This window comes from Haliotis asinina, chromosome 3 (genome assembly GCF_037392515.1).
Source record: "Haliotis asinina isolate JCU_RB_2024 chromosome 3, JCU_Hal_asi_v2, whole genome shotgun sequence".
Lineage (NCBI taxonomy): Eukaryota > Metazoa > Mollusca > Gastropoda > Lepetellida > Haliotidae > Haliotis > Haliotis asinina.
The window spans coordinates 58277470-58290780 of NC_090282.1; the positions used below are offsets into that span (position 1 = coordinate 58277470).

General features: G+C 41.3%; 1 protein-coding gene across 1 annotated transcript; it reads right to left on the reverse strand.

Annotated features, from left to right (window-relative positions):
* Positions 1–1906: 1906 nt before the first annotated feature.
* Positions 1907–5985, reverse strand: LOC137278233 (mucin-22-like). Its single transcript, XM_067810452.1, has 3 exons — positions 5923–5985; positions 2745–4419; positions 1907–2083 (listed from the first exon to the last, which is right to left on the reverse strand). The coding sequence occupies exons 1-2, from the start codon at positions 5947–5949 to the stop codon at positions 2773–2775; spliced, it is 1674 nt and encodes a 557-aa protein (XP_067666553.1). The 5' UTR covers positions 5950–5985; the 3' UTR covers positions 1907–2083; positions 2745–2772.
* Between the last annotated feature and the right edge of the window lie 7326 nt (positions 5986–13311).

The window sequence follows — 13311 nt, forward strand, 5'->3', positions numbered from 1 at the left end:
CGGCCAGCCTTCACGACATACGCAAGTACATAATTACGCAAGTAGGCGATACGCAATACATTGCGTATGTGTTCCTTGAGAGCTTCGTGTCCTCTTGAGTCCACCAATATCTCTGCTCATACGGTTTGTAAATTCGTCTTTGGAGCTCATTCATAGTTTTTTACAACAACATGGAATGTGTAAATAAACTAATTGTCTAAAACATCGCCTTTTATTGTCTTCATCAAAACTTCTAAATGAAATGATGTTGGTCAGCTTTGTCCGACAAATACGTATCAATATTTCCATGACAAAAGCGTAAGAATTAGTCTACAGCAAACCAAGTTAGGTCCAGGCTCGCTGACGTGCAACTGACTGAGTCATGTCATCGTACTCAATTGCGTACATCGATGTTCATGATGTCAACCACCGGATTGTCCGGTTCAGACTCGATTTTTTACAGGCGACCGGCAAACAGTTATACCATTGTCAATAAAGTCAACAGAGAGTCACATAATGAGACAGGGGTGAGGGGACACGTCTACTAGGGGGTGTGAACACCCTAGGCATGCATACAAGCCAAACATGCCTCCTCAGATCAGTTACGTCGTCAGGCCAGTCCGCTGATGACTTCGGCAGGAATCATGTTCTATAAGCCTAAGAGAGTCTGATCAATGTCCTATCGGTTCAGACGTTCTCATCTGACGATCAAGAACATGCCAGAGATAACGGTGGTTCATGTCAGGAGAACGCGCTGGTCAAGGTAATCCGTTGACGTTAACGTTGTGCAGGTGTTCTCGAACAATTCTAGCGGTGTGAGGCCTTGCGTCGTCATGCTGCACAATGACTCCACTAGCTGGGGTTATGTTGTATAAAGGACACCACAAACAGGTCTCAACACTTTATCCCTGTATCGCATTCAGACGTTCTCTACTGGTAACCAGTTCTCTTGGTCTCTGGCCACAAATGCTACCTCATACCGTAACACCTCATCCACCCAACAGATGAACTTCATGACCTCAGTTTGGCGCCAGTCGCTCTCCTCAACTGAACAGAACATATTTATAGCTGTAAAGCGCACTCACTCCCAGTCAATTCACTGCCACCTACGTACAGTTCGTGTCCATTGCAGTCTGAGTTGACGATGCAGCCGGGTAAAGGCCATTCCATGGAAGAGGTGGCAAGCTCGTATATCAGCCATGCCAAGTCGTCGAAGGACTGCTCGTCTCCTGATGATGTGTACTGGTGCTGTTGCTGCCGTTGACGTTACAGCCACGAATCTGGTTTTCCCAATCTTGGGCGGTCTTGGGTCTGGTTTGTTTGCTGGTTTGGTTTTATCAATTTGCTGATGGTGGCATGGCTTCAGCTGACGGTTCTTGGCAACTGACGTTGTGAAGTTTTCATACTGACATCTCGTTGCGCTTGCGCAAGTCTTGGCATATTAGTGGGGTTTGTTTAGGTTAGTGCATATTTGCTCTGTCCATCATCGGTATTTATGACACAGTCGTGCGCGTTCACAGTCATGGGCAGAAAAATATCTTCCACAGTTATTTTTTCACGCTTTGAAAAATGCTCGTAGAAAGTGTTGAGAACAAATGCGTTGTCAGGATAATGCTGCAGTTTAATGAATGTTTACTGCGTGGATCAAACCTGTAGCAGCGTTGTTGTTTTTCATACAATTACTTTTAAAACATTCCTTTGTCTGGGATTTTCCTATCCTGGAATATATATTCATTTTTTATAACAGTTTTAAATGACAAGGTAATGTCTATATCTGCTGCTGTAGCAAGTCCCAAATCATGTGTTCTCTACAAAATAGACATTCTCCATTTCAAAGATGTCATCGGGTTGTAAAATTTGAAGGTTTCAGTGATCCCTTCTAAAGCTCCTCTTCGATTCAGTGAGCCAATGAAAACTGAAATCTCCGTTTTACACAGAAAAATACCATTTGTTTTATTTCAGAAAGTAGACTTTTGAACATGTATTAGCACATTCAGTAATGAGACGGGTCTCCTCTTGAGCTTTACCGCTGGACCAGGTCTAGCTTCTGAGGCTCGTCTCGTCACGCCGTCATATGTGACCATCCACTGGTGGTATCTAGTATCTTTAACAGAAATAACGGTGCAACATAACAAACAACATTTGTGCGGGGCCTATGGATGATATCATGGCAGGACTAACAGATGCCACAGTCTTCTACGCATTACCTCGCTGCTGGCATTTTACTTTTGTGCCCGTACCTCTACACAAAACACTGTGGCTTTCAAAAACCGCGAATATTTGGTTTAGAATTGATCTTCGGCGACCCATGCTTGTTGTAAGACAAGACTAACGGGATAGGTGGTCAGACTCACTGACTTGGTCGACACATGTCATCGTTTCCCATTTGCGTTGATCGATGCTCATGCTGTTTGTCACTGGTATCTCGGTTCCTGACTCGATTTTCTACAGACAGCCACAACAGAGCTGAGATATCGCTGAGTGGGATGTGAAACAACAAACAGTCAAACGGAGCTTTCAAAATACAAAAACATACCGTGAATCGGCGATGCCTGACTTGCACTGTCATGATATAGAAATTAATCGAAATTGCCATTTTTTCGAAATCGTTGCCATTTTTTTTTGTTAAGGTGTCATATAACACTTTCTTCATGTGACACCTTATCAAAACGATTTTTAACTTTTGGCAAATGAAGCATACCCAATTTAAATTACATTTTTCTATCACAAAAGTAAAACTTTCCACAGCTACAGTTGTTACTTACTCGTTTGTCCAATTGGTGATGGAGTTTCTCAAGGTACAGGGTTATAAGCTGGGAATTTCCGTTGGGATTTGATATATTTTCGTAGTCTTTGGACCAGCATTCTTTGCATAATTGCCCCAAATTCGGCATTGCTTATCGGTTCCAGTATATTACCAGTGCCTGTATATGGGTCTGCGTATGGAACGGGTGAACGCCTTGGTTCGAGCGGGTGGCTCAGTTTCGCATTTACCGAGTTCTCTACAGCCTTTACTGGAACAATCTCTTTTATGGCAATTGGAGGATGGTCCGTAACTGGTGACATATCCTGCCCCGCGGCTGGTGCTGTCTGTGTCGTTGCCTGACCACTGACATGTGTCTTGGGTCTTGAATATACCTCTGAGAAATGTTCACCTATTTGCGAAATAGAAGCTGGTGTCTGAGCATCTACTTGAATTGGTGCTGATGTCGTTGTCTGTGCACCTGTCTGGTCATTGACTGGTGTCTGTGCACCTGTAGCATCTGAATATTGTGCTCCTATCTGCAAGGGAACCGTTGTCTGTTCGATAGGCTGGCTCGAGGTTTGTACCGCTGGAGATTCTGTCTGACCAGGATTGTATTTCTGTTTGGTCCATTGACCTGCGAGATAGACCGGTACCCATATAGCACTTGGAGTTGATGTCTGCATGCTTCCTTGACCTGCATCATATACCGATGTCCTACTCTGACCTGAAGTTGATATCTGCATGTTCCCCTGAGGTGCATCATATACCAATGCCCTGCTCTGACCTGAAGTTGATGGCTGCATGCTTCCTTGACCTGCATCATATACCGATGTCCTACTCTGACCTGAAGTTGATATCTGCATGTTCCCCTGAGGTGCATCATATACCAATGCCCTGCTCTGACCTGAAGTTGATGGCTGCATGCTTCCTTGACCTGCATCATATACCGATGTCCCACTCTGACCTGAAGTTGATGTCTGCATGTTACCTTGGCCTGCATCGTATACCGACGTCCTACTTTGACCTGAAGAGCTGCTTCCTTGACCTGCATTATAAACCCCACGTTGACCTGAAACTGAGAGGGAGGATGGCGACTGCATGGCTGCACGCATCTTCTGCATGTCATACTGATGGTATTCCGCCATTTTTCTAAATTGTTCAAACAGATTCCTCATTAAATGTGTCTTCGCCGCATTAGTAGCCTGCGTGATGATCTGATGCTGATGTTGCTGCCCAGCAGATGTTGCAGGCGTAGACTGAACTGACGCTGACTCAGATCCTGCCGTACCTCTGGCTTGTTGGTGATTATATGAAGGCTTTCTTATGAGGACGGTCTGTCGGTGAGTCTCGGGAACACGAGCTCCTGTTGTGGGTAACGGAGACGTCACCTCGGGGGTCTCAGGGGCTTCGTATTCATAATTTGGGGGATAGGTGGCTCCACCAAGTGAATTTGGCCCCCCAGCCTGGACTCCTGGAGCAGTTTGACCTTGAGCCACTTCCGGTGCTTCGATATCTGGTGCTTCGGTGGCTGCAGTGGCAACATTAGCACCTTGGATTGCTTGACCTGGTCTTATCCGAGCATGATAGACTATAGGGCCTTGTCCTTGAGCTACCTCTTGTGTTTCGACTTCGGTCTGACTCTGCTGTTGCGCTTGTCCAAGGCTGCAACAGAGGACTAGGACAAGGGTCCGGCCCTGAAATGTGAAACTTTGGCACTATGACACAAGCAAAACTCGTACCGTTCACTGTTCAAATTCGTTTACTGGCGACCCTACCTCCTACCTGAGCAGTGACTGCTTTTTCTCCATCTCCAAACAACAAATACCAATGAAACAATGAATGATATCAATGCATTATACAACTCTTTCAAATGGAACTAGCTGATCAAACTGCAAACATCATTTAAAACTACATTGTAACGGAAAGTACGTGTTTTGAAACCATCTTAAATATGAAATTAAGTATGAAGCCTTCAAAATAGTCTATTGGAAGAAATATTAAAACACTTTGTACTAAGACCTATTTGTTCTTGGGCTGACAAGTCTTCTCAAGTTTCTTACTCCAATGTGCATTCATAAAGGATACCAAAAGACCTTCCGTGTAATACCATTTTTATTAAACGAGTTAATGATTTGGTATCAAACGAGCCAAAGCGAGCTTGATACTAAATTTTTAACGAGTTAAATAAATATGGTATTTCACAGAAGCGAGTTTAGTATTCTGTTTATTACTCACCAGCATAAATTAACAAGAACTGCTGCAAAATTGCCTACAGTGTGAGGACTCTCAGCTTTCAAGTCTAGCAAGGTCTAATAAAATTGAGACGACGACATTAGCATTGTGACGTCACAACTTTAAACCATTTTGACGTCATACGTCAAGCGGTATTACACTAGTGTAATATTACCGTAAAGATATTACACCGCAGTATCTTCAACGGGCGAGTAATAAAAACGATATCAAGTTGGGTATAGGTCTGATGCCACTAAGGCTGTAGTTGTCATCTAAAGAGACATCAGCCTGTCATGCGACGTAATTAACCATAATTATCATTTATGCTCAGCAATAATTCTTTCCAAGGCTATTTAGCCTTCAAGTATAATATTAATGGTGATCCAAAGAATTAACTTAATTTACTTAATGCGCCAAATATGTATATCGTAATCAATTTGAGAGTTTTTACTTACGTTTAATTATTTGTATTGCTGCCCCAACACCTAACTTCAAGCTAATTTTTCGATTGCACAAATAAAATGGTTGTCATCGATCCATATAAAATATGTTTTCCTATATATTGAAGTTGGATATTGGACATGATTCACATGTGTATTAAACTATAGAACGTTGACTTATCAAGTACTTTATAGCGACAATAGAGACGTTTATGTATGTATTGTCTTGTCATATGTATATCTTCATAGGTAGAATATGTGTGGCATACCTCTCGTGTGCTCAGGTATGGCGTTTTACACACCAAGCGGCGTAAAACCATACTCACTCACTAATGGTCATATAAACAGCTAAAGAAGGTAATGCTCCTAAATATACGATTAAGTAAACGGTATAACATTGATTTGCATGTAACTTTCGTGCTATGCCTCTTGACTTGCTAATCAATTCCGTTCAGAAAAGTTAACATCGGGTAAGACATCAATAAAATCACGGCACAAATTGATAATATGAAACAGAACACTTACAAGGGCGACGTGAGACCTGGGGGACATGATGTCAACGAGGTAGCTGAAGTCGCAAGTGAAGTAGAAAAGACACATGCGCTGCATATATATTTAGATGAAATCTACAAGCTATTGACAAGCTATCAGTCAACTGTGACAGGTGAAACACGATGAGACAACGAATTATGATTTAGTAGCACATGCTGACGTTTATAATCTACAGCTATATGCAGCTGTCTGGTTAAACAGCCTCATTGTACCACATAGCGAACTGTACAATTGAAATGCGTGAATCATGGGGGAGCGTGTATCTCGCTCCGGGTATCTCTATAGTCCATGTTCAGGGTCCACGGAAATTATAACGGGTCTTGTACCACGCAATGTGTTAGCTATCGACGAAGCTTGGACATGATTATAAGCAAGGAAGGCCATATTCAACCTCCGTCACAGAGTATCAGTATACACGACATAAAATCCAGGGCTCCGCTCCAAGTAATAAATTACTTGATATGTCAGAGATGTCTATCTTGAGCAATTTTGAAATCAATAAATATCGTTACTGCGTTTCATGTTACAACAGAAGATTACGAAAGGCAAGTTTCGTCGGTAAAAATAATAAAAATGAGAACATTTCTTGATTCTGTTTTACATGACTCAGAGAGAGAGAGAGAGAGAGAGAACACGCTGTGTTTGTGGTGAGGAATGTTATGACTTCTCACATGCGTACGACATTGTATTCGATAAGATGAAGACAACAAAAGACCTCAGTGTCCCACACCAGACGGTGATCTCCCCGAGGACACTAGTTGTCCACTCGATTGACCAGGTCACCAGTGATGCATATGGTCACCGAGTACACACACATACACACATGTAATCTTTCAGTCTAGTGATGTGATACTGACATTGCTCCCTTCCATGAAGGGAAAACATAGCTATTGGCCATCACAGGTCAGGGAACTTGCTGACCGAATGGTTGTTTATACTGACCAGGTTGACAGATGGCAGCGTGAGCTCACATTGACAGCCACCTATAACTGGCAATATAACAAATATGACTAAAGTTGACATGTACAGTTATCATGTAAAAGGTTGATAAATATTTCAAAATATTCCGATCTGTATTTAAAACTGGCGGTGACGTTGTGCACAACTGTTTTCCAAAGAGGTGGGGTAGATTGTGGGGGAGAAATCTGAGAAATACTAGTACATAGTTCGGGAAAGACAATAATTCCTTGCACTTTGTACCGGCTGCCTACTTTCGTTCAGGACATGACAAACATTCATATCATTTATTAATAGTGTAATATCATTTCTACGACATCGAAACTCACCAATTTGTCATATCTAAACTAGAAAAGGTTTAATACATAACTTCTGGTGTAATGTTAGAAGCAAAATGAAAAATTTAATATAATGCTTGAATGAACCGTTCTAAATGTGGTATGGTGTTAGATGCATAACAGCAACTTTCGAAATACCTGCCAAGCCAGACCGCCCTGAACGGGTGATTTTCAACACGGACGGGAAGACCCCTAAAAGTTCCCTTGCCGACGGTCGGGTTAAAATTTACATATGTATATATGAAGATATTTTGTGGGTAGGTACGTTTTCGTCAGGGCTGGCAGGTTTTACCTCTAACCATCCCTGTAGTCTGGCTTAGTTTCATACCCTGCTCAGCAGCCATGTTTGTTGAAAGAATTATACGTGGTTAAGCCACAAGCCGATACTTCGGGCAATAATTCATTCATCTAGTAAACATCGGTTTGGTGACCTTGTCTGCACATTAATAGCATCGTGATAAGTGATTACTTTATCTCAAAGATGCCATACATCATATATCTTACAATACATGATTGATCGCTGACATGAATGATTCATGTAAAGAAGTGCACACGCTCAATAAGAATAGCATGCGCTAAGGAGGGTTCGAACCATTTAAGCGCTAATACGATCTTATTAACTCCGATTCATTAACATGGGTTTATTATTAGCGTTCAGATGGGATCGCTTCGTATGAATATCAGTGAGTGTAGTTTTACGCCGCATATTGAGCAATACGCCGTACAGAACAAACAAGAAGTGGCAGGACAATACAGATGTCAACGACTGTAGCTATTACCGTCATGAAGTAAGCGATTAAAACAGATGTCAAATATTTTTAATATCGCCTCCACTTAGCCTGCATAAAAAGCTTTGAATGTTTATCGGACACATGTTTTTCAAAAGTGACGGGGGCGGGAGGACGTTCATAAATTTTCTGATAGAAAAAAAGTGACGCGGGAGGAACACATTTATATTTGTCATTATCACTGCTGGTCATATTCCCTCTCACCGTTATGGTTTGTTTTCACCAGTATCATCAACACACACAGCTATGTTCGGAAATAAAAATCGCTAGATTTTGTGTATCAGATTCAAGTAATGAGAACTATGGGTACACATTGGGCAGTCATTTGCATTCCTCAAGTGTTAAGGTCGTACAGACATGATGAAGGCGTCGACATACCATCCACCTGATGAAGGAGACAGCATAATTATACTTCTACACATCGTCTTCCTCAAGAAGATAGATAGATAGATAGATAGATAGATAGATAGATAGATAGATAGATAGATAGATAGATAGATAGATAGATAGATAGATAGATAGATAGATAGATAGATCACGTATAAAAACCTTACAATGACACTTCAAAACCACAATCTTGGTCATCTCCTCCATGCATTGATCAGACACTGATATGGCAAAACTCTTTCCATATTCATAAGACATCTTGTCTGGTTGACTTCACGATTATCGCATGATTATTTATTAATCACTGTCAAAAAGCAATTATGTCAGTTAATAGATTATATTCCAACATAATAGCTAATTACATATATCTCTCTTTGGGCTGATTCGAATTACTGTATTTAGCTATAAAATATCATGTCTGCGAAAACGTTGATACGACACTTCTAATAGACAAAATACAAATAGGTCAGTTAGTACGAAATGCGAATGTAAATCGGGAGAAATGACGACCGTTGTGGTTTATTTGACATAAAAGGACCTACCACCAGCTGGTGACATTTCGTCATCAGTCGAAAAGAAATCCACTCTGTCATTTGAGCTTAGCGATGAAGCCGGTACTTCTATTGACAACATCGGCATATCAGTTTTAATTCTTGTTGATGTTTTTAGTTCCACGGGTTTGTGTTTTCATAAGGGTGATATATTTCGGGAGCGCATTAAACATTGATGCGGACAGACGCGAAACCTTTCAATATCTGAAATTATAACATTTAAAATTTAATTGTTTTTCATGAAACTATATCATTTTTTTCTTGGAATGTGAATTTCTTATGGAAACGTTTTGTTTTTGTATCATGAATGACGTCATCTTTAATTATAGGCGTGAATGAAATGGTTAATCCGCATGAAACAGCAAATTAAATAATCGAAACGATATAATTGTCCCTAAAGTTAACATTAATGCCAAATGATAATACACAGAAGCTAGACTGACAAGGTTACAAGATAATGTGGACGATAGCTGTATACTGCTAAGGGAGCTGAGACTGGATTACGATTGCCTCCTCAGCCTAATGGTGAAACTGACATCGGTGTGTAACATTACTGCACTTCTCTGTTGTTGACTGTGTTGATGTTTTTGTTGTTAGAGATGTCAAATAAACGACAAGGCGGATATGTGAGTGACTTTAGCTTTAGTCACCAGTATGGCGCCGTTTTGTAAATAATTAAGTCTGGACCAGGCGGTATGGACATCGATCTATGAAGTTGGGAAACAATGACATGTGTCAACCAAGTCTGACCCCTCGATCCCGTTAGGCACTTCTTGCAACAAGTATGGGTTACTGAAGGTCAGATCTAACCAGGATCATCACAGGCAAAATGAAAATGTAATAATACTCAGTCGTGATGCTGAGTTCAAAGATCACATTCTTTCGAATCCCAGTTCGATCCCTAATCAGAGCATTGGTGAGGGAGTGAGGTTAATGATTAAACACTTTTAGGAAAATCACAGCAACATTTGTGGGGACAACAGAAATTGTCATCGCACAATACCCATCACGTAATGTGTGAATCAAACTTGGGTCACCAGCTTGAGGATCGAACACTTTAACCTCTAGGCCACCCCACCGCCCCCTCTGCCCCTAATTCACACGAACAGCCGACGTAACTTGTTGTACCGATTACCTAGATCCCATCTGTTTCTATACAAGCCCTTTACAAGCTCCTTACCAAGCAAAAAAAACAGCTCTGGTCATGGTTTGTGAAATTACTTTGGTTAAACAGATTACCTGGTGATTGACGGTGATGAATTACGATCGACTTGGAAACAGTCATTTACCAGTTATACAGATGCGACATTCGTTCTCAATAATGGTCTTTCTATATACGTCTGTCGACATTCTGGGAAAGACACATCAGGCAGACTATTAACGACCTCATGTCAAGACAATGTCATGCATGAAGATAACGTTCTGCCATTCTCGACGGTCGCTTACAGAATTGACATTTGTTTTCTACCTTTTCATTGTCCCTTCTCACGCTTCGAACACATTTTATATCACGTGCATTAAATAAATAAATGTGTGTGTGCGCGCGTGCGTGCGCGTGTATGAGTTTAAATGCTAGTTACGGGCAAATAATAAAGGATTCGTTCCATTAGTAAAATGGTGCAATATTTCCGGAGTTTTCCACTTTCTTTTCTGTTTTCTGTCAGGAAGAGTCACGTTCTACCTTCACATTGTTCATCATGCAAATTATGTGTCCGAAGAGATATTTAGACACAGGTTAATATATGCAACAAATTCTGCAAATTCCTGTGCGTCAGGTGAAATGTATTTATGGACCAGAATGTCTCCTATTGCAACGATGGCCTCATTTCTTTCGGTTTAGGTTTTATACAACCATCCTTCAAGACTGTCACATCTCTATGTAGGTTACATTTTCTGTCTTTGAAATTTAACTTGTAATCGGTGAACTTATTGTCGTTATCAATTATCCTTGCTCAACTTTAAACCAAATGTGTGATTTTCATTTGATGTAGGATTGAATTTGAAATTTACTACATGACCATTTTCACAATGCTCACAAAAGGCGCTTGTCAAGAGATTATGTAGGATTAAATGAGTTCATAAAATCATCTGTGGTCCTCCTGCAATTGTCACTCCACGAACACCATATTGATTACACATAATGTGCAGTATTATAATGACGTATGGGTGGAATGACGATAGAAATGACGTCATAGCTGAAAATTATTTGCGTCTTTCACGACTGAGGTTTTGTTAGATTTCTCTAAAGCGGATCTCATGAGGAAGAAAAATGGTGGGTAACAGAAAAATCGTATATATGGATACGCAGGTTGGTCATGCTGCTTTTCTGAAGCTCTCGTAAGAATCTCTGAAGTACCGTTTTCCTCTTACAGGAAATAAGAAAAACTTCTCAGACTAATCTCTATGGAGCTTTCTACAACTGTGGGTTCAAAATATCACTTTCTGAGGAAGAAAAACGGAAGCGTTTATTGTTATAAAACGCTGCTGATTTAGTGTAAATTCAAGAGCATGGATTTATCTAGCTGAAATGGATGGAGTTAACGATGTGTTTCCAGACTCAAGGACTATATCAAAATGGTAGTTTCCATGCGATGTAAAATGTGTTCCTAGACACCTGGACCATCGCAAAATAATAGTTTGCGTGGGATTTAAAATGTGTTCCTAGACACACTGACACATTACTGACGATGGCATAAATAAGTGTGGTATCTTCCTCTGATGTCAGGGCGCAGTGGCTAAGAATATTGATCACATATTTGTCACGAGCTATGATAATCCAGACCTCCGTGTTATCGCTTTAGTATTCCTATTTCAAAATAATATCCTATTACCCGTGAAGGTCCCGGCGTAGAATAGGCCTTCAGCAACCCATGCTTGCCATAAAAAGCGACTATGTTTGCCGTAAGAGGCGACTAACGGGATCGTGTGGTCAGGCTGTCTGACTTAGTTGACACATGTGATCGGTTCCCACTTGTGCAGATCGATGCTCATGTTGTTGATCACTGGATTGTCTGGTCCAGACTCGCTTATTTACAGACCGCCACCATATGGCTGGAATATTGCTGAGTGCGGCGTAAACCTCACTCACTCACTCCTCTTTCAACTTTAGAACAGAGTCAAAGCAAAATCACAATGGTAGTATGTCGTACCATTTGCTTCGGTTTGATATACGTAACAAACAACTGAAATCGTACCTCATTAATGTCATTTGGTATTTTGTATGACTCAGAGCTCTTCAATCACTTTAGCTCCACGTCAACATGACGGAAGCTTGGCCAGTATCGTGAAGACGTTAAGACAAAGCCGTCACAAAACTTCACTCATATCAGCCGTAAAGCGGAAGGAACATTGAAGGTTTTGCAAAGAGGCGTTATGTTCTCCATTGCTAAATCATTCTCCCTTCGGACACCACGCGCACCTTTCCTGAAACTACATGAAGGAATTGCATGAGTATATATGAAAGGTGGTTCATTGTGAAAGCCCCTTCTTACCTCCAGTGAATTATCTTGGGGGTATTGAGTGAGGAGTGTGTGTGTGTTTGGTGATTATATGTGTGTCTGTGTGTGTGTCTGTGTGTGTGTCTGTGTCTCTGTGTGGCTGTGTGTGTCTGTGTGTGTGTGAGTGAGGGGGATGGCGGGTGGTGGTGGTGTGTGTGTGTAGGGGTGTGTGTGTGTGTGTTGAGGAGCATTTCCCCGTAACTGTTGGCAGTTTTCAGCGTTACAAGCCCCTATGTAACATTTCACTTTTCTCAGTACATTAAAGCTTTTAGTACTGTTTGAGTCCCATCCACGATTCGAACTCACACCATCAGAGCCCGTGGTCAAGACTACCAGTTGTCAGACTTGTCAGATTTAAATGGAAGTAGCCCTGGCTGAAGGGTTACATGGCTGATTCCTTTTACGTGTATGCTTGCCTTATTCTATATGCCGGGGCCCGGGGTAGCCCAGTGGTTAAAGCGTTCATCGTCATGCTGGAGACCCAGGGTCGATTTCCCACATGGTTACAATGTGTGAAATCCATTTCCGGTGTCCACCGTCGTGATATTACTGGAATATTTTTAAAAGAGGCGTCATTCTCACTAACTCACTCCAAGGTATGACGTTTGTAGTGTATGAGTGGCCCGATACAACACAAGCACGAGTCATGGTTAGTTTCAACCAGACATGTTGTATTGCAAACTCGTGGGAATTAAGCATGACGAATGCCACGTCATAAATGTCACTTTTCGGGGTCAAACTGTTATTATGATGATGTATCATTATTAATGCGCTCAAACTAACGACGCCCGTTCTTGTTTTTTTTTTGTGTATCAACGGATCCTATGCGGTTCACCGACCTAAC

What these genes read in the sequence shown, in the direction of transcription:
- LOC137278233 (XM_067810452.1), bottom strand. Translation starts at nt 5,949, where the DNA reads ATGTCCCCCAGGTCTCACGTCGCCCTT. An exon ending in CCAGGTCTCACGTCGCCCTT is followed by an intron (nt 4,420 to 5,922) that starts GTAAGTGTTCTG and finishes TTCACATTTCAG; the next exon opens with GGCCGGACCCTTGTCCTAGT.